This window comes from Choloepus didactylus, chromosome 7, assembly GCF_015220235.1.
Source record: "Choloepus didactylus isolate mChoDid1 chromosome 7, mChoDid1.pri, whole genome shotgun sequence".
NCBI lineage: Eukaryota > Metazoa > Chordata > Mammalia > Pilosa > Megalonychidae > Choloepus > Choloepus didactylus.
The window spans coordinates 16,233,657-16,260,278 of NC_051313.1; the positions used below are offsets into that span (position 1 = coordinate 16,233,657).

At 41.4% G+C, this 26,622-nt stretch overlaps 1 protein-coding gene across 1 annotated transcript in view; it reads right to left on the bottom strand.

Moving 5' to 3' along the window:
• LOC119539570 (ectonucleotide pyrophosphatase/phosphodiesterase family member 3-like) overlaps positions 1-26,622 on the bottom strand; it is a 98,099-nt gene that overhangs the window by 48,309 nt on the left and 23,168 nt on the right. Inside the window, 9 exon segments of the mRNA XM_037843265.1 lie at positions 305-370; positions 1,573-1,682; positions 2,251-2,370; positions 4,044-4,123; positions 7,981-8,078; positions 14,902-14,962; positions 20,955-21,022; positions 21,024-21,042; positions 25,857-25,979. Coding sequence (XP_037699193.1) covers positions 305-370; positions 1,573-1,682; positions 2,251-2,370; positions 4,044-4,123; positions 7,981-8,078; positions 14,902-14,962; positions 20,955-21,022; positions 21,024-21,042; positions 25,857-25,979 — 745 coding nt within the window.

Consider the following 26,622-nt stretch of genomic DNA (forward strand, 5'->3'; position numbering starts at 1 on the left):
TTCTCTATTTGCTCTGCACCCCGACACTGGCTTTATCTCTGTGATTCAGTACAGTCAACCATGTGCTCAATAGCAGAAGGCCAACTGCTCCCAGGAATCATTCTTGAAAACTGGTCATTAAACGGGAATTCTATTCCCATACCATATTGAATACATCTCAATAACATGCATTTTTAAAAAGTACCGGAAAAAGAGGGAATTTAACAATTTTTTCTATAAATGCTCTTTTCAAGTAAGGAAATAATTTCATTTTATACCCACATACATCCCACTGTGCTACCATTTCTCTGACTCTAGACATTACCTTTCAGTTTTGGGCAGGTCCAGCCATTTAAGCAATGCAGAGATCCTCACTTCAAATGGGATACTCCTGGAAAGAGGCTTAAAAATAATAAAAATTACTCAAATCATGAATAATCCCATTATAGGCCTTTTCAGGAAGGGATGTTGATATTTTTGGGTATTAATTTGGTATTCTACATAGGATCAAAATTCTGAAAAGGATTCAGTATTACTTAAGGGATTCCTATTTTCAATTCCTATATACAGATACACTTGCAACACTATACATTAAATGCATATTCTTTTCTTCTCATCAATTTCCTTCTTCAATTTTTGCCTAATTAAAATAACAGTACATTAATTATTGCACATTTATTTATTTTTACTCATTGCATTTGTTTCTATATTGAGCACCTGTTACCAGACACTGTTTATTCATTGAAAACTGAGTCTATCAGTAAAGAAAACAAAGATTGTCTGTCTTCCTGGAGATTACATTCTAGTGGAGGAAGACAAGCAATAAATAATACATCAAATAAATGAATAAACTGCATAGTGTGTTAAAGGTCATGCATGCTACGGGAAAAAAGAAAATCTAGAATAATGGGCATTGAGAAACCAGAGTGGGATGGTTTTAAGTCTTAGTATGGCCTAGTAAGACATTGTTGAGAAGGTGATTTTTGAACAAAGACCTGGAGGAGGTAAGGCAGCTGGCTGTGCAGATACATGGAGGGTGTTACAGGCAGAGGGGAAAGGAGAAGCAAGCCTGGTGAGTCTGGGGCCCAGTGAGGAGGCTAGTATGGCGAGATCAGCTGAGCACACGGGGAAGTAGAGGGAGAGGAGGTCTGAGGGGTGGGGACAGCGGGGGCCAAACCACATCGGGCCTTGTAGTCTTGGACTCCAAGTATAACAGGGAGCCTTGAAGGTCTGGTGCAAAGGCATGTCATGTTGGACTTGCCTTTTGAAGGAATCTTTCTAGCTGGTGAGTTGAGAATAGATAGAGGATAGAGACCATTCAAGAGGTGGCTGCTGTAATACAGACCGAAGATGATGACAGCTCAAGCCAGAGTGGTAACGCTGGAGGCAATTACAAGCTCTCAGATGCTGCATGTATTTCGACTGAGCCAAAAGCATTTACTGACAGACTCGAGGAGGGACATGACAGAGAGGAATCAATGATGACCTCATGACTTTTGGCCCAAACAAATAGAGGAATAGAATCACCATCAAGATCAAGACATGCGCAAAAAAATCTTAATCACTCCTTCTGGCTGCAATTGTCTCACTTACCTACTGAACATCCTACACATGGAAGGAAAGGAGCCATTGATAGCCACGTCTGATCCAGGCCAAAAGAAGGCTCCAGCTTTTAAACCTTAGTTCATGGCTGTCCACCAGATCTGCAAGAAGAGAAAAATATTTAAGCTAAGTGAAAGTCAAGAATAATAATGGATTTGGGTTGAAATGGTGCAACTGATTAGAACCTAAACTGTATTAAACATTGCAAAATTTATTTCTTAAAATTTATTTAAATTACTTAACACTTACCTTTGTAGCAGTTTAAAAAATAATTATCCAGGAATCACTCTGGAAAATAAAAGATTTAGTAAAATAGTAAAAAAAAGATCAACTTTTTCAAATTGGTACATCATACACTTCCTCTTTCCCTTGTAAAGAATTACAAAAGAATGAAGAAAAATTAATAGGTAATTTCTCCGAGTTACTATAAGACTGATACATTTATAACACAAAACCCAAGTTTCAATATAAGGCCATTTGAGTGAACAGTAATGTTTTAAGATTTGAACTGTAAGTAATATTTATAAATAGTGGAGAAACACCTTTCTAACCCCACCCCTTAGAAATGAGGTGGATAATATAAAACTTCCGGTGGAGAGAAAAGGCTTCTCCCCTGTCACCGTGGGAGGTGGAGGGTATCCTGGGTGCCACGTGGCGAATGATGCATACTGGTTTCCCCTTCCACCAGGCCGGATCATTCTGCTCCTCTGAAGAGAGTGAGAAACTCTTAATGAGGGTCACGTCATACATGTTGTTGTCAATGATGCCATATGACTCTGGATACAAGCCCTAAAATGATTAATTTCCAAAAAAGATAGCAGATAAAATCTATATTGGTGAAACAGATATTTAAATTACCCTAAGATCTATAATTCATATGTAGGAAGGTTTTCATAAGGTTTTCAGTGTGAAATCTCTAGATCTGAACTCAATTAATACCAGTATGTGTGAGTGTGTACTTTCCATGCATGTATATGTGTGTGCATATATATATCTGTATGTATATATTTATGTTTACATATGTATATATATTATGTATGTATATATATTTTTATAAGCACAAATATTCCACAAAAAAAATAAAAGGAGCTTATGAGCAGCATGGTATTGAGATTGGATAAACTATACATGACTGTAAATAAATGTTACAGATATTATTTCCACTTCTTTTAAAACATTCTGAGATAAACAAGTTTCCCTTACTTTATGGTTTTATTCTAGTTCCACCATGGACTAGAGCAGCAAATTAATGTTATGTGCCATGACAGTTTGTGTTCATGGTGTCATTTATCTCTGTGGGCTTAGAAACTCTGGTTATAATTTCCATATTTCAAGAATGACGGACCACTGGTTATATTGGTAACAATAGCAAGAATTTACCAGGTAGAAGCTTTTAAGTCTAGAATATCCTGTCCACATAGGATTAAAGTACACTACCAGCACTTCAGAAAGGACTTTGACAAAGTCACCATCCATCCACCCTTTTACCCACCCATCCATCCATCCATCCATACATACAATCATTCCTTCAATCCGATCACACTTACTCATTCAGTCATTGCTCATATTTTCATTGAGTGTCTATTATATCCCATGTAGCTGTAACTACTTTTAGATAGATTTTAGTGTCGTTATTCAGATCATTTATGACTATGTATCCTCACACATACGTATACACACATATATGTATAAAGTAACTTAATACTTCTATATAATCTTGTTTATATATGCATGTTTATATATATACATGTATGTATGTATGTGAGTATGAATTCTAATTACTTAAGGATTAAATGTAAATGTTATAGTTATTTTCCACGGTAATAAAAGAGTAAAGAGCAAAGCAATAAAGAGACAACAACCTTTGAAGATTAAGGCTGAGCCAGAGGACTCTGCAGGATGTGTGCTGAATCTGTGACTCCTAAATGACTTAATTTTCCTTTGAGCTCATTCTAATCATTCCATTTATAAAAAGAAGAATGATGAAGACTGACTGGTATTTGAAAACACCTTCATCTTCCCATCCACTGAGAAGAATTCACTTAACTTGTTTCCTACCTTAGGACATGTAGTCGTATATGAATTTATTATGAAACAGAAGCCTTCATTGGGTTAACTATAATGAAATGACTAGGAAGGAGAGAAATTTCCCACATCACAGTGGCCGGCCTGGCCTGGAGCCCACCAGCTCCCAGCAGATCCTCAGATCAATGAGGGCTGTGCAAAGGCTGGGGGAGAATAGGATTTGTCACATCCGAGAGGCTGAACTGGCCTGATGCTGGGAACTCGCTCCGCTGGGTGGGCTGAGTGCTGGGACACTGCAGCCCACCGGAGAAAGCACAGGCCGTGGCCACATGGCCATGATTTGGGGTCTGGGGTCTGGCCAGGGCCCACCTGGGCGTAGCAGGCGTGGACACTGGCCTGCCGGGGGCCGTGGTCTTGCCGCTGCACCGAGCACTTACCGTGACAATAGTGTAATGATTTGGGAAGGTTTTGGTTGGGTAGACAGCTCTCATGTATTTTGAATGAATTCCACATGTTTCTGCAACAAAGTATGGTAAGACATTAGGAAGTTGTGTCTTCCTGAGAAGTTTTTTGGATAACAAAAAATAAGAACATGAAAGCATCCCAGAGATTTAAAAAATGAACTAACGAGTGTACTGAAGATGGAAAGAGGTTGAAAATCTGACCACTAAAGTTCCTCCTTTCCAAGGAATTTGTTTTTAGGAGAGGCATGTGCTAAATCTGGGATCTGCAAACTTTGTCCAAACAAGGCCAAATAGTAAACATTTTAGGCTTTGCAGAACTTATGTTGCAATCGCTCAACTCTGTCACTGTAGCACAAAGCAGCCAGAGGCTGTTCTGATAAAAATCCTTAGCTCACAGCAGGCTGAACAAAAGCAGGCAGACGGTGGGTCAGATTTGACCCTGGCAATAGTTTTCCGACCCTGAGCTAAATGAACCCTAAATTATACTCTGCGGCTTCATTTACTTTTGCTGTTCTCCACCTCCAACCCTGGTCAGTACAATAAGAATTTCCATATGCATTTTGCATCTCAGCCTAAAGTATCCAAACAACAAAAGGGAACCAACTCTACACAACTCCAAAGGATTTGACTTGCGTTAAGTCCATCAGCCCATGTTTACTTTACATGGAGTAAACTTTACAGCTTACTATTCTCAGTAGTTTCCACTTGATCAGTGAAGTTTCCTGTGATTGGTTTTCTGAAAGCATGGCATTAATTTTGCTTCCCTTGCTCTGATTGGTTTCAATCTGTGCCCTAACCCTGCTGAAGGACAGGACCACGGGAGCACATTTGTTCCTCTGCAATGGGGAAGGATAAGAAATTTTCCACACAGAAATCCTGTAGCCTCTAATACTAAAAGAAAGCTTCACTATAAAGCATTCTATTTAGACTAGAAGAAAAACTGAAACTGACTGTTGTGCCAAAATTAAACTGTGCAGCTGGGAACAATGGATGTTTTCTCCCACGGGCATGGGGTTGTTTTCCATCCCATCCGCTCACTCAGGGCTTCCAAGGGGATCTGGGAACATCTTCAGAATCTTCTAGAGCTCCATATCAAGGGTACTAAATAGGACTCTCTAATGGGCAGTGAGACCTCCAAAATCTACACTTTTAACATCCCAGGTGATCCTGATGTACTTGAATTTGAAAACTGCTCCAGGACCTGATCCTTAATTTAGGCGTCAAATAACTTTTTTCTTATTTAGTCAATACCATCAACAAATAAATCTTGTCCCCAATTAGGACAAGACACATTTAATATTGTCGAGAAAACCTGATAAATAAAATGAGCTCTAGCCCACTTATGTAATCAAAAGAATTTAAATGAAGGAAAACAGTCATATAATCAGCAGGTATATAAAGCCAGTTCCATTTTTATTTCTTTGAAACATGGGTGACAAACTCAAATCCTTAAGTGCCTAAAGCCACAGGGTATAAAATAAAATAGAAACTAAGCTGCCAGTGTAGTGTAAACGTGACACCACCCTCTTTTGGATGCCTTAAACAAGTCACACCCCAAACCATCTGCAAACTGCGTCAACCATTTTGGGGTGACCTGTCTCTGACCCAGAGATACTGGGGAAGGGCCCCCAGAGAGCAAAGCGTCTTCTAACCTTCTCTCTTTCTGATCTTAAAAGTGACCATTTCCATGGAGGAAGACTGGGAAGACAAGAAATTTTATTTTACCGTGTGAATATTTCACTTTAAAAAAATTCCTTTCTAAGAAAAGGAAAGGATCGACAACAACAACAAAAAAATGTATGAAGATACAAAAGGAATAAACATATATACATTACAACTCTAAATTTTAAGAAGTGCTGGAGGAACTGAATGGTAAGTGGGTGAAGCAGGTGAAGAATGCACAGATCAAAACTACACTAAAGACCTTAAGAACGTATCATAAGGAATGGCATAATGAAATATGATTAAGGTACTCCTACAAGGTGAAAACCTGGTCAACTGCTCAGCCGTGTTCACAGGCTCAAAACAGGGATTTTTCATTTTGGGTAGAGTTTAGTAGAATCCCCTCCTGGAGAGCCTAACTGGACCATTAGCCTGTTAGATTTCCTATACTCAAAGAAATTAAAAATATTCAGCAGTAAAGAGACTTTACTCCTTTACTCTGCACCCCACACCCTTGGCACATAGAGAAGAAAGGATGCAAGAGGACAGAGAGCACATGGCACCTACTGTGCAGAATTTCAGGGTTCTACTCTGCAATAATGCTGACTGCACCAGCTCTCACCTTTGACGCTCCACCCACCTGGCCTGTCTGGATCTTTGGGGGAAAACATGGAAGTGTTGGACTTCCTCACCTGGATTGTTGCTGATGTTCTCACGGACACTGAGGACTGACAGTTTGGTATGCCGAGCCCTCTATCTTGGGGCCTGCCCTTATGAAGCTGGTTACTGCAAAGGAGAGGCTAAACCTGCTTATAACGGTGCCAAGAGTCTCCCCCTGAGTGCCTCTTTGTTGCTCAGATGTGACCTTCTCTCTCTAGCTAAGCCAACTCAGCAGGTGAATACACTGACCTCCCCACTAAGTGGTACATGACTCCTAAGGGTGTAAATCTCCCTGGCAATGCAGGATATGACTCCCAGGGATGCATCTGGACCCAGCATCACGGGATTGAGAACATCTTCTAGACCAAAAGGGTGATGCAAAATGAAACGAAATAAAGTTTCAGTGACTGAGAGATTTCAAGTAGAGTCGAGAGGTCACTCTGGTGGACATTCTTACGCACTATATAGATAACCCTTTTTAGGTTTTAATGCATTGGAATAGCTAGAAGTAAATACCTGAAACTATCAAACTCCAACCCAGTAGCCTTGACTCTTAAAGACGATTGCTTAACAATGTAGCTTACAAGGGGTGACAGTGTGATTGTGAAAACCTTGTGGATTGCACTCCCTTTATCCAGTGTATGGATGGATGAGTAGAAAAATGGGGACAAAAAGTAAATGAAAAACAGGGTGGAATGTGGGGATGATTTGTATGTTCTTTTTTATTTTTATATATGATGGTACTATTGAACAGTTGATTGTACACCATGGATGATTGTATGGTATGTGAATATATCTCAGTAAAACTGAAAAGAAGAAAAAAAGATCTGCCTCAAGGAATGTGGGAGAAGTTGAAGACATAGGCTTCCTTATGTTATCTGTCTTTCTAGATTCCTGGAATTTTAGATCGCGAATTGACAGTAGAAATCATTAGATCCAGTCAGTTCATTTACCAATGAGGAAACAAGGCTCAGAAAACTCCACTGACCAACTCATGTTCAAACAGCTACTTTGTAATAATTTAGAGAGAAAAAAAAAAGGAAGTCAGTAAAACTGTCGTCAACTTTGAGGACTTGGGGGTAGAAGACAGCCTGGCAGCAGGGGGAAGAAAGAGGAATTGCAGGGCAGGGAGGAGCCAACCTCTTCCCAACTGGAACTAGACCCCCCACCGCTCACCTGCTGGAGTTTCTGCATGTGCTGACCATCCAGTCTGCCCCGACTCCCTCCCACAGGACTCTGTCTCCTGCTCAAGACTCAAAACCCGGTTCTGAGAGATGCCACTTTACACCAGTATACATGACCAGATTTCCATAGGATGGAAGTTACATCCAAATACAGAAAAAACAAATCCAGATAAACCAACAAAAAGATGAACACGTTAGCAAAACAGAAAGGAGGAGCCAACAAGTATGAAAATGCACTACCCTCTAAAAAAGATACCCTATGATAACATCACCAGGATCTTGAGATGACCTGGGCTAAGACAGACCATTAAACCTAGAGGTCAGAAAGGAAGGTGCATCATCTAGAGATGAACTAATGACGTGTTCCATTATCAATAGCATGCCTCTAGGTGGAGAAGACCTACTCAGTTTATTAATATTCGGCATCAAAGTGCCCCACGTTTGCAAATATTCAGCTCCAAAGCCATCCATAGAAAACAAGATAACCGGTGGCAGCTCAAACCTAAAAATGGAAAACAAAAAGGTGGTCCATTATTTTGATAGTAAAAAAAAACAAACAAAACAAACAAACAAACAAAAGGCACTTTTCTCTACTAACAATTCTCTAAATTCTATAATTCTGGTGTTAATCCTAATGAAAATGAACAATAGTAAAAAATAAGCACTACATAAATTACCCAGGCCTTTCAACTCTCATTCCCGCCACCCTCCGAGTTCTAAGGTTCAAATGACTGGCCAGATTTCTTATTTCTATTTATTCTTTGGCACTGGCATCTACAACATGCAGGGACGCCTTGTGTGAAACTGCTCTGTCCCTGACTGTGTGGGAAGGCAGCATGCTGATGAGGAAAAGGAAGGTGCTGGCCTCAGACAGCCTTGAGTTCAAGTCTCAGCTTCATGCTTTACTGGCTATTTCACCCTGCACAGCTGCTCAGCTCTCAAAACCTCAGCCCCAACTCACCCAGTATGGATCGTTACAACATGTCATAGAAGAACCATCACTTCACCTGAATAAAATGTATCTTACAGCAGTAGTTACACATGGAGCTAACTAGTTGTCATTTTGTGAGAGACGTCAGAGGCATGCGGGCTGAGTGATAACCGAGCCACCAGCACAGGTGGCTGAGGCTAAGGAATTGTACCAAACTGGAGCCAGGAGAAACAATTACTGAATTCAAATCTCAAACTCAAAAATTATAAAAGTTACAATTATGTTACCATCGTTGATATATATGGAATTTCAAAACTCAAGCCTATGTTTTAGTACTCTAAGTCTAAATCTCAAATGAATTAAGTTTTTTGACTTTCTATCATATTATCTCAGGATACTACTATCAACCTTAGAAGCACTGCAAACTCTTTTTAGACCAGCACTGGAGCTAAAATGATGCAAAGTAACTTTTGGATTATTGCCAGAAGCCATCTCTTTTAATCCCCATCTTCAGTCCTCTCCATTTTTTGAAACATAACTACTTGTGTAATATTATGCAGGAAAGTACACATTTTAGAATGTACAACCTGATGAACTTTCACTAAGTGATCTCCACTGTGCAGCCATCATCCACGTCAAGAAACAGAATATGACTGGCACCCTAGAGGCCTTTTACACTTTCTTCCAGTCACTGAATTCTGCAAATGACACACCTACCACAGTTAATCAGTATCTTGATGTCTAACCACATAGATTAGTTTCACCTGTTTTTGTACTTCTAGTTAGCTACAAATGGAATCATATAGTATGTATTCTGCCCCATCTGTCTTCTACGGCTCAGCATTATGTTTGGGAGATTCATCCACATTGCTGCATGTAGTTGCAGATCTTTCATTCTCATGGCTCTCTAGTATTCCAGGGAATAAGTAAAACATAATTTATCCAATCGACTGTTGATGGGCATTTGGGTGCTTTCCCATTTGAGGCTGTCATGAATAGCAGCTAGGAACATGAAACTTCTATTTTACGTTCCAAATGCAATGTCTGCAAGCAAGTATGCAAATGAAAATGAAGAAGAGGCACTTTCCAAATATCGGTTCCTTGCTTGGCTCAGCTAACAGAAGTCACATTGAACCCAGATGAAGAGGAAAAGATGGTTTAAGTATTTACACCAGTGGAAGGCAGGGGAAATTTTCCCTAATCTGCCTCCCTGAAGTGTTTCTCCAGTTGGGTTTTATGCCCAGGTTCAGAGACAAAGAGAGATAAATCATTCAATTAACATGCAACAAGAATGACAGACAAAAAGCCCATCTACCTAGGAGGTTCAGGACAATCTCCCAGTGATTCTTTAATTGGCCAACCCATTAGAGACAAAGGGAGTCAACTATTTTAGTTAACATGTAACAGGTTTAGAGAACTTCAGAATTTATCTCCTGTTTCCTAGGTGACACCTGGGAACGGTCAAACTTTACATTTACATATGTTTGTAGATCTTACATTTACAAATTGCTCCTTTGTGAGAATAAGAGCTTTCATTATAGCCTGTTCCAGCTTTGAAGGCTACATTTTACAATTTCCTGTTTGCTTACAGTTTTAAATTATATTTTAAGTTACCGTTACAAAAAAATTTCCAACTCTGTAATCAAGCTATTTCATATCTGAATTTCTTTGCATAAAAATATACCACTCCAAGAAATTTGCTTAGAATAAGACCTTAAAATTTACAACAAATTACCCGATATGCTAACAGCAAAAATTTTAGGAAGAAAAATAAAATGTTCTCATTTTTTCAAAGTGCTTGAAAAAAGCTAGGAAAAAAATGTAATTGTTGCCAACTAACTCTACATTATCAAAGAACTGTGAGGAGAATCAAGGGGACAGAAGTCTATTATTGTCTTCCAGAATGAGTTTTAATTGTAGAACAATTCACTTAACACATATTTGACTCTGAAACTATGCTAGATGCTGAAAAAAGAGGCTGAAGAAGTTAAGAGTCCCAATCTGGGAGAGCAAATTGAGAACAAAACAGGAGCGGTTAAGGACTAGATTTGAGCACAGGGAGCTATTCAAGTACCTAGATGGGCATCAAACTCAATCTTTGTAAGATGAGAACTCTCCCAGGGTGTGACATGGAAGTTGAGCCCTAAAGGACATATACAAAACTAGTAAGGGAAGAGAATGGCACTGTTTCAACCAAGGAAAATGCACTATGTAAAAGCCCATATGAAAGACATGATACCTGCAGAAACATTTGTGAATCTAAAAATCGTTGGGTTGAGCAAAACAAGCCAGGCAAAGGGAATATGTGGTATGACTCCATTTACCTGAAGTTCTAGCAAAGGAGCCCACAGGGATAGAAATAGAAAAGTGATCACCTCTGAGGGTGAATGGGGAGGAAAACGGCGTGATGGAAATTGCGGGTGACTGAGCTTGTACCTCGGCTTGCCAGGCCTGGGCCAGGGGACCTGATCACCCCCTGGGGAGGGTAGTAGGTACGGGCGTGAGTGCCCTCTGCAGCCCCCCCGAGCCTGGGGAGCGAGGTCAAGGCAGCTCCCTTTTCCTCACCCAAAATGCCACTGGCAGGGGAGGCTTGCCGGAGGAAACCGCCCTTCTCCCAACTGCCCTTTCCCCACTTCCTTATCTTACCCACACACTCCCTTGTGCCAAGGCCACTCCTGCCACCGCCAGCGCGCATGCACCGTGGCCAGAACAACCCCCGCCCCGCTGCAACGGCTCCTGCGTTCTCTCAGAACCAATCCTAGCCCCTATCCCTTCAGTATTGCCATTTAAGGCTGCTTCACCTCCTTTCCAGCCCTGCCCTTCTTACCAGCCTATATAACCTGTAATCACCCCTGAATAAATCTCTTTGGCGCATACTCCTACTGGATGAAGAGTGTCTTGTCCTTATCGCCGCCCTCCATACCTTGCACGCCTCCCGCCGAGGACCCGGCCAAGTCCTCCGCCTCGCCCTCGCCTCCGGGAAAGAGCCCCCGCCGCCGGTACCCTTTAAGCAGCCCCGAGAGCTGAGGGCTCAGCTACCGGCCGCCCCTCCCCCTAGAAGCAGTAACCGCGACCGCAGGAAATACTCTATATCATATAACGACAAATGTGTGGGTTATAAAGGTTTAAGCATTTCCAAAGCACATTAATCTGTACACTTAAGATATGTCCATTTCAGTCCCATGTTTCATCCTCTGGGTTTCCTTCTAGTGACATACATGACCCTAAACATGGGACTGTATAACCTAGTGAACCATCTGCAGGGTAAAAATGTTCTAGAACTGATTGTGAGGATGAATGCACAGCACTGTGAATATACTAAAAAGCATTGATTGCACACTTGGGATGGATTGTATGGGTATTTGAATGTATCTCAATAAAACTGCTTTTTTAAAAAAAAATGTACATTTCAATGTACATAAACCATACTTCATTTAAACACTAAACATTAAAAATTGGGAATATTTTAACAGCAATATGCAGAAAATTGATCAAGAAATTAAACTGTCCTAATGCATTTTGCATGGAAAATATACTTTAAAAAGAAAAGCATTGAAATAATTCTGATTAAAAGTTTTATATTCAAAAATATCACAAATATCATTTATATTCATGAATATTTATATTCATAAATATTTGCATTTATATTCATGAAAATATCAAAATAATCTTGCAGCCTAAAAGAAAGTCAAACAATCTATGGGATCAGAAGTGGGATCTAAACATCCAGTGCTTTTCTTTTTTATGATCCCCTCCCTATCTCCACCTGAAAGCTAACACAGCACTGCCAGAGCACATTTTCAAAAACAAAGATATAAAACAATGCAACCAGGAACATTCTTGTTATTAGTTATTTCCTTAGGATACATTCCTAAGGGTGAAATTTCCAAGTCAAAAGATAAGCCCTTTCAAAGGAGATTAACATATTTTGTCACAATTCTTTGGTCAGAGTCCATATCGATGTCTACTTCCATAAGCACAACAGGTGGCTGCTACCTGATAAAAATTGCAATGTATTGATTATCATGTACATAATACATATGTATTTTTATTTTTATTTCTGATTGCTAATAAGGTTAACCATTGCAACAACATTGTTCTAATTGCATATGAGGAAGCTAGCATAATGGCTCTGTATCTGCCAAGATTTTTATCTCATAGTCTATTGTTTCACTTTATCATCAGCAAAAAGTATAAAAACAGCCTGCAAGCCAGGAACTGATGTTAACCCCAGTTTGCAAGTGAGGCAGGTGAGGATCAGGTAATGTCCCCAAAGTGGCCCTGCCAGTAGGGGCAGAACCAGGCTCTCTGCCGCAGCTTTCTGATTAAACAGCCCACTTAACGGCCAGGACAGTTAGCAAAATAGTAAAACAAGCCAACGAGCAAACAGAAATAGAAGCTTAAATGTCCAGGATGAGGGCTTCATTTCATGCAATGTCTCCAGCATTAAAATTCCACCTGCCAGTGAGTGTTGTGAGGAGCCCACAGACTCATCATTGCGTTTCTGCCCCCAGGGGACAGGACAGGGGCTGATTCCAGTGGAATCAACAACGGAAGGCGTCTGGGACAGTCGGGGCCCTTCCCCTGCCCGCTGCATCTCCAGCCTCCCGTCCGCTCTCATCTCGCTTCAAGGTGGCCCAGACCATCCGGGAATCCCCGTCCCACTGCCCCAGCGCTCCCGACCCGGTGGACACGTGGGTCCCGGGCGGGGGTGGACCCTTCTCGGGGACCCGTTAGGCTCGGGCACGCGGGTTTCCTGGGGCGCCTGCGCAGGCCCCGGGTAGAAAGCTCCCTGCTCACCCAACGCCCCTTCTCCTCCCGGTTGTCAACAGGAAGGGACACGTGGGGCCACAGACAATGCTTCCCGTTCTCCCACTGCCTTGCCGCTTTCTCCGGCCAATTACACCATGTCAGCGCCTCAGAACAAGGACCCGAGGCCCAGCCACGGGGGTCCCGGGCCTCGCTGCCTGGGCGCTCCCCGCCCCCAGCAGGTCCCAGCAGGGCGACCTCAGGCAGTTTATGCACAGTTAGTGCCTCAGTTTATCCATAAAAAGGGGATGAAGATAATCAACGACGTCAAAGGGTGTTATAAGGAACATCATAGAAGATGATTAATATGTAAAACACTTGATAAAGTATAAGAACTATATAAATATTATGATGGTATGATGATTTTGTCAGAGATGACTTTTTAGTGTAATTTGGACTCTGAGAAAGGGCCATTTTAATCTAGACTGTTTGGTTCTGAGCACATCTCTATAGATGCAAATATTAAGTTTATCTAATAAAAAAAGCAATTAAAGAAAATTCCCACTAGAAAAACATCAAGACTTTTTTGAATACCTACCATAGACCATCCATTAGACCTAAAATTAATCTACTGCTTTCCATTTATACAGCATTTTCCCATACTTTAAATCATTCTTAGCCTCACATGAAAGCCTCTGAGCCTGGAATTATTTATTATTATTATTATTATTATTTCAAATTTATAGATAGGTGACCTGGGCAAAGTCCCACAGGCAAAGCCAGGTCACAAACTCAGGTCTTCTTTTGACTATAAATCCCTTACTCCTCTGCCCAGAAGCTGCTAAAGGGGGCAGCTGAATCGGAGGATTGGGGTAAACCAAAATAGAGTGGTACAAAAACAGACATTTTATCCATATACATTTTTTAATGAAATAATGCGATTAAAAACACCCCCATGAAGTCTTCCTATCTCCAGGTATTCCTTTCCACCTCTCCCACCCCCACCCCCCTCCCATCATCCTCCTACTGCTTGGACCTGAAGAGTGAAGTGGCTGAAGGGCAGGAGGGTAACTGGAGGGAGGGAAAGGCCACCTGACCCTGGGGTGATGGGGTCAAGTTTCCAGGGCTGGGCAAGGGCCTGGGGGGAGCTGCCATCAGGAACACCTGGAGGAGGTGCCCGGGGCGGGGACCTCCTGCCTCCTCAGCCCTGCCTGCCTGACACAGGCCCACTCGCTCATCCCTCAGGCCCACCTGTCATTAGGAGACCTTCTGCGGACCAGCCTCTCCCCCACGCCCTCAGGAAGAGTAAGTTTGAGGTGCCAGCATGTGACTAAAATGAGTTCCTACAAGAGAATTCCCACCTCAGTTCCAGTCCTAACCACAGGACCTTGGTCATAGAAAGTTAGTGTTCAATGCATCTGCCAATTTGTAAAGTGATTACTGTAAACCATGAATATGATAAATTAATATAAAAGTGTGTGTAGACGATAAAGCAAACAAAAGTCTGGAAGCCACAAGGAATCTAACCTTTGTCAACTTCCCTGTTTTGAAACAAAAACAGATCCGGTGAGATGCCACCTTGCCTCTCAAACACCCTCCCACGTGCCAGCTGGTAAAGGAGGACAAAACCCCAGATCATTCTCACCCTTCTGGACACTGAGGTTGCTGGGCTGTGCCACATGCTTCTTTCACCCATGGTGTTTTTCCTGAAAAGCATAAGATCAAACTCTTTAGCCTGCTGCTCTACAGATAAGAAAAAGGAAGCAATTTCAGTGGACAGGATCTTCCCAAACCACTTAATTCACATTACTACAATGACTAAATTCTTCCAGAACATGTCAAGTTCCTTCTTCCATTTTGGCAAGGGCAGAGGCTCTGGGGACTTGGCAGAGATCAGTAATCTGCACTAGCTGAATAACAGGAAGCCCATTTTTACCAAGAAAAAGAAAGGGAATTCTTTTAGCTGGAAGGGGATGTTTGCTCATTGTCTTTTTTGTTAAAAAATGATTTTTTTTGACTCAAGGATGCTTTTTTCCAACTGCTAGAATAAATGGGCTTACTAAACAGAGATGTACCATCTTTTCTAGAGAGAAAAAAAGCATTTTTAAAAAATAGTCAATGAGATTAATGGATACCAAATGGAGAAGTTGTAAGAAACAGATTTTCAAAATTTTAACAAAAAAATTCTTACTTTCATGCAAGTTTCTCTTGATAGAGCATTTCAGCTAATTAATGAACTATAAATGACAGGATACGAATGCCACCATTTGCCACCCTAATGGATCCAGGCCATGAGCATCAAAGGCTAACATCCCAAATAAAGAGACAAGCAGACATGGGGTGTCTCTTGATTGAAATATACACCACCCTCTATAAAGTATATGCACAGAAAAAAAATTTTTTAAATCACATCTGTATCTCAGCAATCCTCTGGTTCTTAAATAATTTCTTTAAAAACAAGCTGCAGAAATCAAAGGGATGCAATCAGCAAATTCAGACTGGAAAACTCTATGGACTAATGATTCCACTTCTTTAACATACAAATTTCAAAGGGCAAAAGAGAGGAATGGGGACACCTATACTTTTAAAAGACTTAAGTGTATCAGCCAATTGCAGTATGGTTCAATCTTTTTTTTTTTTCTAATTATGAAACAATAACTTGAACACCAAATGGATATTTGATGATAATAATTATTAATGATTTCTTTGTATGTATTATTGGTACTGTAATTTGATTAAGTCCTTATGTTTTTTAGATACATAACAAAAATATTTACAGAGACTCGGGCAAGATGGCGGCATAGAGAGGAGTGGAAGCTAAGTAGTCCCCCTGGAACAACTACAAAAAACCAGAAACAACTAGTAAATAATCCAGAATAACTGCGGGGGGACAAACAATACAATCCATTCATCATACACCAACCTGAACTGGGAGGAATGCCCGAGAACACAGCATAAAATCTGTAAGTAAAACCTGCGGAACCAGGTCGGGAGACCCCCTCCCCCATAGCCCGAGCTGTCGAGCCTCATGGGGACACAGAGAAGCTCTCTCCCAGCAAGCGAATACAGCTCAGCTGAGCTCCAGCTGGGGTTTTAAGTAGCAAGTGTGAACTGCTCACTACAGGTACGCATCCCCAGTAGACAGAGGCTATGGGTGACGACTGACCTGGGAGAGCCGGAGGGTCACCTTGGACTGGGTCTGAAGGGGACTATCTGTTTCTTTTTTGGCTCAGTGGAGAAAGCCCCAGTCATTTTTAGTTTCCAGGACTGTGACTCTGGGAAGGGTGGAGACACCACAAGCAGAGAGCAAGACCATTGAAATGCTTATGACCTCCACCTGAGGGGTCTGTCTTCTCTAGGAGGAAAGGGGTGGGGCCCTTTCCATTCAGAACCAGACCCCAGAGCCTGGGGGAACACGGCCATACGTCCTCATACCAGTCAAGAATTATAGGCTAACAGGCGTCACCTGATGGGCAGAAAAGCACAGTGACACGAGGCATCAAAGGGTGGAGCAATTTTCTAAGACACACCCGCAGGGAAACCAGATACTGAATATTTCTTCCCTCTGGGACCTGAGCCTGTTCTGGTCTGAGAAAACCTGATTTGGATAACCAAGGAAACCATGCCTAGACAACAGAAAATTACAACCTACACTAAGAAAAACAAAGTTATGGCCCAGTCAAAGGAACAAACGTACACTTCAACTGAGATACAGGAATTTAAACAACTAATGCTAAATCAATTCAAAAAGTTTAGAGAAGATATTGCAAAAGAGATAGAGGCTGTAAAGGAAGCACTGGACATGTATACAGCAGAAATCAAAAGTTCAAAAAGCCTACTAGTAGAATCTATGGAAATGAAAGGCACAACACAAGAAATGAAAGACACAATGGAAACATACAACAGCAGATCTCAAGAGGAAGAAGAAAACATTCAGGAACTGGAGAACAAAACACCTGAAAGCCTACACGCAAAGGAGCAGATGGAGAAAAGAATGAAAAAATATGAGCAACGTCTCCGGGAACTCAAGGATGAAACAAAGTACAATAATGTACGCATCATTGGTGTCCCAGAAGGAGAAGAGAAGGGAAAGGGGGCAGAAGCAATAATAGAGGAAATAATTAATGAAAATTTCCCATCTCTTATGAAAGACATAAAATTACAGATCCAAGAAGCGCAGCGTACTCCAAACAGAAGAGATATGAATAGGCCTACGCCAAGACACTTAATAATCAGATTATCAAATGTCAAAGACAAAGAGAGAATCCTGAAAGCAGCAAGAGAAAAGCAATCCATTACATACAAAGGAAGCTTAATAAGACTATGTGCGGATCTCTCAGCAGAAACCATGGAGGCAAGAAGGAAGTGGTGTGATATATTTAAGATACTGAAAGAGAAAAACCACCAACCAAGAATCCTGTATCCAGCAAAGCTGTCCTTCAAATATGAGGGAGAGCTCAAAATATTTTCTGAAAAACAGACAATGAGAGACTTTGTGAACAAGACACCTGCCCTACAGGAAATACTAAAGGGAGCACTACAGGGTGATAGAAGACAGGAGTGTGTGGTTTGGAACACAATTTTGGGAGATGGTAGCACAATAATGTAAGTACACTGAACAAAGGTAACTATGAATATGGTTGAGAGAGGAAGATGGGGAGCATGTGAGACACCACAAGGAAGGAGGAAAGATAAAGACTGGGACTGTGTAACTTGGTGAAATCTAGAGTATTCAACAATTGTGATAAAATGTACAAATATGTTCTTTTATGAGGGAGAACAAGCAAATGTCAACCTTGCAAGGTGTTAAAAATGGGGAGGCATTGGGGGAGGGATGCAATCAGCATAAACTAGAGACTGTAACTAATAGAATCATTGTATTATGCTTCCTTTAATGTAACAAAGGTGATATACCAAGGTGAATGCAGATAAGAGGGGGGGATAGGGGAGGCATGTTAGACACTTGACATTGGTGGTATTGTCTGATTCTTTATTCTACTTTGATTTAAGGTTATTTTTCCTTTTGCTGCTTCCTAGCTGTCATTTTTTTGTTTCCTCTTTCTTTTGCCTCTCTACCTTCTTTGACTCTCCCTCCTGCCTTGTGGAAGAAATGTAGATGCTCTTGCTTAGTATGAGCAGAATGTTCAATTAGGATGAACTTAAATGTTTGGAAATGAACAGGGGTGTTGGTAGCAAGATGTGAGAATAACTAACAGCGCCGAATGGTGTGTGAATGAGGTGGAAAGGGGAAGCTCAGAGTCATATATGTCACCAGAAGGAAAGTTGGAGGTCAAAAGATGGAAATGTATAAAACTGAATCCTATGGCGGGCAATGTCCATGATCAACTGTACAAATACTAGAAATCACTTCATGAACCAGCAAAAATGTATGACAATACAATTAGAAGTTAATAATAGAGGGGCACATAGGGAAGAAGTATATACCTATTACAAACTATATACTACAGTTAGTAGTATTTCAACATTTTTTCATAAACAGTAACAAACGTACTATATCAATACTAGGAGTCAACAATTGAGGGGGGTTGGTTAGGGATAGGGGAGGTTTAGAGTTTCCTTTTCTTTTTTTTCTTTTTTCATCTTTCACTTTATTTCTTGTCTAGAGTAATGAAAAGTTTCTAAAAATTGAACAAAAATTAAGTGTGATGGATGCACAGCTGTATGAGGGTACCCAGGGGCAAGTGATTGTACACTTTGGATCTCTGGATAATTGTATGGTACCTGAACAATCTCAATAAAAATGAAAAAAAAAAAATATTTACAAAAGGAATGATATTAACTCTGGGAATGGCTTCAAAATCATCTAAAATTCAGAGAGGGTGGTTTGAGGGGATTAACAGTATATTTTAAGAAAAAAAGTCCAAAACTGGGAAATAGGCAAAGGAGATGACTGATCCCTAAACTTAGAAATATATAAAAGGCCCACCCATGGATTATCTAATTAGCTAGGAGTATATATAACTTTATCTAGTTTTCTATTTGCTATTCATTTCACAACTTCATGAAAGTAGCATGCAATTCTAGAAAACCCATAGCAATATAACTGATTCTTATCTGACAGCAGTTCAATAAGATTGTCCTGTAGAAATGTAAATCATTTCTATCCACCAAAGGTTATAGTTTTAGTGATTTTATTCCAACAATTCCTTCAGTCCTATACATATTGTCTCTTAGGTTCTCCTTGAGCCAGCTTTACATTGAAGCTGGTTATATCATAATATGCTAAAAAAAAATCTTTGACAAGTTCACTTTCATTCATGTGAGAGTCACACTTTTCTGTTTTTTTTGAAAACTACACTTTCAATAAAACACCAGTTTGGCCATGAGTTGAAAATTGCTCAAGTCAGGTAGTAGGCTCCCTTGTATGTTAGAAATTTAGTATAATGTTTTTAAAAATTCTAAACTTAACAAAATATCTAGTAAACCTTCAGAGTGAGAAAATATTTACATTTCTTTAAGAAATAAACAAAATGCCTGAATTAAACCCAGCAAAGAATCCAATTAGTGGTAATGGTAAACTCCAGCACTTTTTCTTGTTCAATTCAAGCAGTATAGAACAATGAATTCAGTGGGAGAATTCACCACCCGCACTCAGGTTCAGTATTGAAATGAAAAGTTAAGGTGATAAAACTGGGGTGGGGAAGGGTTAGGTAGATGCCAGAGGCTGTGTGTTAAGTGAACTTATGAGAGAGATAAGCACTAGAAACTACACTTACCTTTGTGAATTTAGAGGGAATTTTTAATGATACAATAGTCACTATTAAATATTGCATGGTTATTATTAAGAAAAGGAGTTACCATTTCGGGCCTTTATTTCTCTTTCCCATAGACCTTTTTAGCTGATTTTCAATTACATTTGTGTAAAAACTGATTCATCAATTAATACAAACCTTATATTCTAGTAATAGATTGTGGATAATACTGTTTATACTACAAACTTCTCCCACTATTTGAAAAATGAAAATTCAACTTAACCTCTCTTTTGGTTTAAAATATATTAAAAGTGTAAGTTGGTTCAATAGTGTGTAGCCTTCTGAAAAGGGGGCTGATAGCTTGAAGCAATTATGTTGCTAGGTGTATATGTGCATTTCCCCCAAGTTTCACCAGATACTCTGAGGGATCGGCGATCCAAAAAAAAACTTCACCCCACTTACAAAGTCGCCCCAGTAGAATCAGGAACTGAATTCCCTGGGTCCTCCTCTGGGCTCTGCACTGACTCTAAGTCCTCCATCAGCCATTTAACCACGAGGGGGGAAGTTGTGTCTACAGTAACAGCACTGGCACAAAGACTGATACTCAGTCAGGTTTAACCTTTAGGCCCCGCCCCCCAGCATCTGGGACCCCCTGTGTGGTCTGAGGACCCCCTATCCAGAAGGGAGCGCTCCACCACTCTCCTCCCCAGCAGGGATGGCAGAGAGCAGCGCGGCTTTGTAAGCTGCACAGTGATTGGACGGGAAGAGTCGGCGCCTGAAGGCTGGATGTGGAGCTGCCTCTCTCCTTCTCTGTAACATCTGGGCTGTGGGCGCCCTTCCTCCATTGCACACAAACCACGCTTCTCCTGCAGTAAACACGCACGGGGCGGCTTAAGATTCCCTGACTAGTTTTACCTCTTGCGGCCTCGGCCAGCTCTAGGGTCCCTGAGCTCCGAGACAAGCGGGCCGACAGCCCCCCGCTCACCTCGGCAGACGCTCCTGTAGTCGACACAGCAGTCCCCCCTCTGCAGGCAGTCGGCGGCGCAGGAGCACATTGCATGTCCATAGTTGAGCTGTAAGGTCGCACAGTTTGGTAATGAGCATAAATTAATTTTAATTATCCGGTAGGGAAACTTCAAATTTCAGCCTATCTCCATACATTGTTGTAATACCATCAGGTTCTTGGTTTATCTGCATTAATTAAGATGATACAATGTACATAATAGTAAAAGAGGGGCAACCCACCGCTTTTCTTCATTAGCGTGGATGGCAAAGAGAAATGCGGCTTTGTAAGCTGCTGCTCTGGTCTACTTTAGACACACCTCTAAGCTTTGCAAAACTCTGAACACAGATCCTGTATCCCCCGTGCCAGTTTGAATATCTTTTGTTCCCCAAAACGCCATTATCTTTGATGCAATCTTGTGTGGACAGACTTATCAGTGTTGATTAGATTGTAATTCTTTGAGTGTTTCCGGCCCCACCCAACTGTGGGTGATAACTAGGGATAATTTCCCTGGAGGTTTGGCCCTGTCCATTCAATGTGGGCCTTGATAAGTTTGCTGGAGCACTAATAAGCTCGGACAGAAGGAGCGAGCTTGCTACAGCCCAGAGGGACATGAAGAATGCACACGAGCTGAGAGAGGAACTGCAGTTTACAGAGACATTTTGGAGATGGCCTTTGAAAGCAGACTTTCACTCCAGAGAAGCTAAGAGAAGACAAACGCCCCAAGAGCAACTGAGAGTGACATTTTGGAGAGACACTGAAGCCTGGAGAGGAATGTCCTGGGAGAAAGCCATTTTGAAACCAGAACTTGGAGCAGATGCCAGCCACATGCCTTACCAGCTAACAGAGGTTTTCCAGACACCATTGGCCATCCTCCAGTGAAGGTACCCGATTGTTGATGCATTACCTTGGACACTTTATGCCCGTAAGACTGTAAATATGTAACCAAAAAACCCCCTGTTATAAAAGCCAATCCATTTATGGTGTTTTGCATCCTGGCAACATTAGCAAACTAGAACACTCCCCAAGGGTAGGAGTTCCCAATAGTGAAAATCACCAGCCCGGACAGAATGTTGCCTCCCAAGAGCAGCTTTATCGAGCTTGGTCAAAAGACAGGCCCCAAAGAAAAGGCAGTGACAACACGAGTTTCAGGAGCACAATCAGGTCTACAGGAATGTTGGCAGGTCAGAGTGCCCCCCAATGAGGGGGTCAGAAAGGGCAGCTCAGCTCCCACCACACCTCTTGTCTTCTCCCAGGTTATATACCTAGTATGATAGGAGTTTAAATAAACCCCATTGCTAAAAACAAGAGTTAGGTGGAGGCTGCTGCTTTCTGCCACCTGCTAGGAAGCTGTGACGAAAGCACATTCACTGGGTGGCTGCTGGGTGCTGCATTTGTGCAGAGTTCTATTCCCACATGTCTCTTAAGAAGAGATTTTTGAAGATTTGGTAAAGAGAATAAAGCTCTTTATGTAAAATGAAACTCTGCCCTTTGCAGAGAATATAATGTAAGTAGCTCTGCTGTTCCAACCTTCACTCTTCTCCAACCACTGAACCCCCACCCTGATTTTTTAGAGAAATGAACATTACAAACTCTGTCTTACACCAAGAGATCAGCATTTCTTAAATGTTAGCATTTGGAGCATGGGCATCAGAATCTTCAAGAATTGTCAGGTTTCCAAGTGACTCTTTCACTCCCTTGTTCCCTGATATTCACATCCTAAGCCCTGGTCCTGTGAATGTGAACTTTTGGAAACTGGATCGTGGAAGATGTTATTAGTTAAGATGAAGCAATCTGGATTGAAGTGGGCTCTATCCTGATGTGATTGGTGTCCAACAGGAAGAGGAAATTTGGACACAGGCAGAGAAAAAGGTGACAGAGAAAGATACAGCCATGGGAGAGAGGCAGAGATTGAGTTGTGCCACCACAAGCTAAGGGACACCATGGACTGCTTGCCACCCAGCAGCAGGCAGGGGGGAGCCAGGAAATGGATTCTCCTCCTAAGAGGAAGCGTGGTCCTGTGACACCTTGATTTCAGACTTCAGGCCTCCAGAACCACGAGGCAAGAAATTTCTGTTATTTAATCCAACCAGTCTACGGTGCTTTGTTAAACGAGTAATGAATTAAGACAGGTAAATTACGACAGTTTTAGTAGTGGAAAGTTGGGGTGCTGCTTTAACAAATACCTAAAAACATGGAAGTGGTTTTGAATTATGTGATGCATAGGTAGCGGCTGCAAAATTTTTGAGGCACTTGATAGTGAAAGCCTAGAATGCCGTGAAGAGACTGTTGGTAGAAATCTGGATGTGAAGGCCACAACTGGTGAGGGCTTAGAAGGAAATGATGAATGTGCTATTGGAAATTCGGAGAAAGGTGATCTTGTTATAAAGTGACAGACTTTGATAAATTGTGTTCTGATATCAGACAGAAGGCAGACCTTCTAAGTAGTGAACTCAGATATTTACCTGAGGCGAGTTCCAAGCAAAATGTGAAAAGTACAGGCTCATTTCTTCTTGCTACTTATGGTACAATGCAAGATGAAAGAGATCTTAAGGAAAAAACTTAAACAGAAAAGAATCAGCAACTGATGATTTAGAAAATTCTTAGTATCCAGATCAAATGCTCTGGGATGTTATCAAACAAAGATATGGCTGGACAACTGTTTGCTAAAGAGATTAGGCATATGACCATGGTTAATCAACTTCATCTCAGAAGAAGTCAGGAATGGAGATTCAAAAATCCAGAAAACATCTGTGGAAAACCATTTCGTCTGTTGGCACATACCCCTGAGAATAACATGGAAGACTGATAAGGTTTTGAGGAATTTATATCAGCAAAAATACTGCCAGCATGGACTAAAAGCGACAGAGAACTGAGGAAATGAAGGAAGACTGACACCAAAGAAAGAACAATGAATGGAGAGGTGTGGCCCAAAGGCAAAAAGTGTAGACCCACCCTGGGGCTCAGAGAGGGTGGGGCTGTCACCCCAGAGTTTGAGGAGGAGATGGTCACCAACCTGGTGATTGTTCCAAGAGAGCGAGGCTGCTGCTATAGCAAAGCTGAAGTTCAAAGCATCAAGGCACAGTTTACTCTGAGATCTTGAAATCTAATAGAAATCTAAACACTGTTGGGTTTTCAACTTGTTCAGGACCTGCTCGGGACTTGCTTTTTTCTTCCAATTGTTCTCTTCTGGCATGGGAAAAACCATCCTATGCCCCTCCCACCATTGTATTTTAGAAGCAGGTAACTTGTTTTCTAGGTTTTATAATTCCGTAGATGAAGAGGAATTTTGCCCCCAGTATGGACCATATGAGTAACTAATTTAGAAGAGATTTTGGACTTGGTATTGTTACTGAAGTGGCTTAATGCTTTGGGGATTTATGGATAGGCAGAATGTATTTTACATATGGGAAGGACATGGGGCTTTTTGGTGTCAAGAGGGCAGAATCTTATAGATAGAATTGTGTCCCCCAAAACATAGTCAAGTTCTAACACCTGGTCCTGTGAATGTGAATTTATTTGTGAACAAGATCTTTGAGGCTGATGTTAGTTAAAATGAGGACAAATTTTACTAGGGTGGGCCCTAATCCAATATGACTAGTGTCCTCATAAAGAGAAAATTTTGACAGAGACATAAATAGATATGACCATATGACAAGACAGAAATTGAGTTATGCTGCCACTAACTCAGAGACTGCATGTCACCCACCAGAAGGCAAGGGAAAGGCCAGAACAATTCTCCAGATTTTCCTCTTTAAGAGGAAGCATGGCCCAGCTGACATCTGGATTTCAGACTTGTGGCCTCCAGAACCTTGAGACGATAAATTCCTGTTGTTGAAGCCAACTAGCCTTTGGTCTTTTTAACAGCAGTTCTGGAAACTAAGACAACCCTAAAGTTTGAGAACCACTACAAATGAAGCTACATGAGATGGTTTACTTTAAGTCATAATAAAACTGCACCAGAACTTATGTAATTATATAGCATTCCATGTGCTGTAAACTGTTATCCCTCAGCCTCTATTAAATAAAGGGTGGTCTATGTGTTTAGTATTGGAAGGGTAAAATGATAATAATAGTTTCTGTATACCAGGTGTGCTAGTTTGAATCTGTTATGTACCTCATGAAAGTATATGCTGGTTTAATCCATTCTTATGGAGGCAGACCTATTGTGGGTAGAATCTTTTGATTGGGTTGCTTCCATGGAGATGTGACCCAATCAGTTGTTGGTGGGACCTTTTGATTAGATTATCTCCATGGAGATGTGACCCCACCCATTCATGGTGGGTCTTAATTAGTTTACTGGTGCCCTCTATGGGAGGATAAAAGGCAGAGACATTTTGAAGAGAGCTCAGAGATGCTTAGAGAGAAAATGCCTAGAGACATTTTGGAGACAGCCATTGAAACCAGAACCAGGAGAGAAACTAAGAGATGCCCTGGAGAAGCTAAGAGAAGACCCCCGGACGTGTAGAGAGAAATGTCCTGGGAGAAACAAGCAAGGATGCACAGGAGCTGAGAGAGAGAGAAGCTAAGACAGAAGCCCAGAGACATTTTGGAGAAAGTCACAGAAACCAGAAGCTAAACCTGGAGAGGCCCAGCAGACTCCAGCCATGTGCCTTCCCATGTGACAGAGGAACACCAGATGCCATTGGCCTTTTATCAGAGAAGGTGTCATCCTATTGATGCCTTAATTGCGACATTTTCATAGCCTTAGGAGTGTAAATTCATGAACTAATAAACCCCCACTGTTAAAAGCCAATCCATTTCTGGTGTTTTGCATTCCGGCAGCTTTAGCAAACCAGAACACCAGGTGTCTGGGTGAGCATTTGGACATGCATTGTGATAGCACAACCAACAGCCTAATAAACCTATTCTCAGGATTCATACTTGATTCCACACAGGTGTCTTCAAAATCCCAGCAGCAATTGCCTCGGTCTTTGCATTCCATGTCACATCGGCAGCCCTCCAGTCCTTTGTAGGATGAATCAAAGCATTTTTTCCTGCAACTGTCTGTAGAGTAAATGAAATGAGGAAACTAAGGCTTCGAAGTTATCCAAGATCTCATTCATAGATACAGAAGTACTTACCACAGTGTAGGACAGACAGATTATTTTTATGGTGCTGTGTCATCTGTCAGTGCAGTGTGTTAATAAGACACTGCTATGTACAAGGACTACGTGGGACACATAGGGGCTGAGGTGTAAACTGGCAATGGAGTGTGGTGGACGCCCTTTAGTCTTGGGAGAGGAATCTGGATTTTTAAAGTCATCAAGCCTAGCAAGGCCCATTTGGAGTAGAGCAGATAGGTCACAATGGTTAAGTTGTGTAGAGTTCAAAGATAAAAATGGGTTGCTGGAATGAAGGGTGCATAGACTTTACTAAGAAACTTGGAGCCTAATCTTTGCCAACCAGGAATCCAGTAATAAGTAAGAAAGGATTTGTCATTTAGAACTCACTCTGGAAAATAAGTGGAGGGAAGCAGGAGGGATGGAACACTCAGAGGGAGACCAAGCAGGAGAGTTTACCCCCAACCACAAATGACAAGTTCTGGAAGCAAAGTAGCAGCAGTAGACACAAGGAAATGGTAAATGCCAATGAATGGGGGAATGCATTGGGAAAGAAAGGGCAGCCATTCTGGTAAGCAATATGAGGC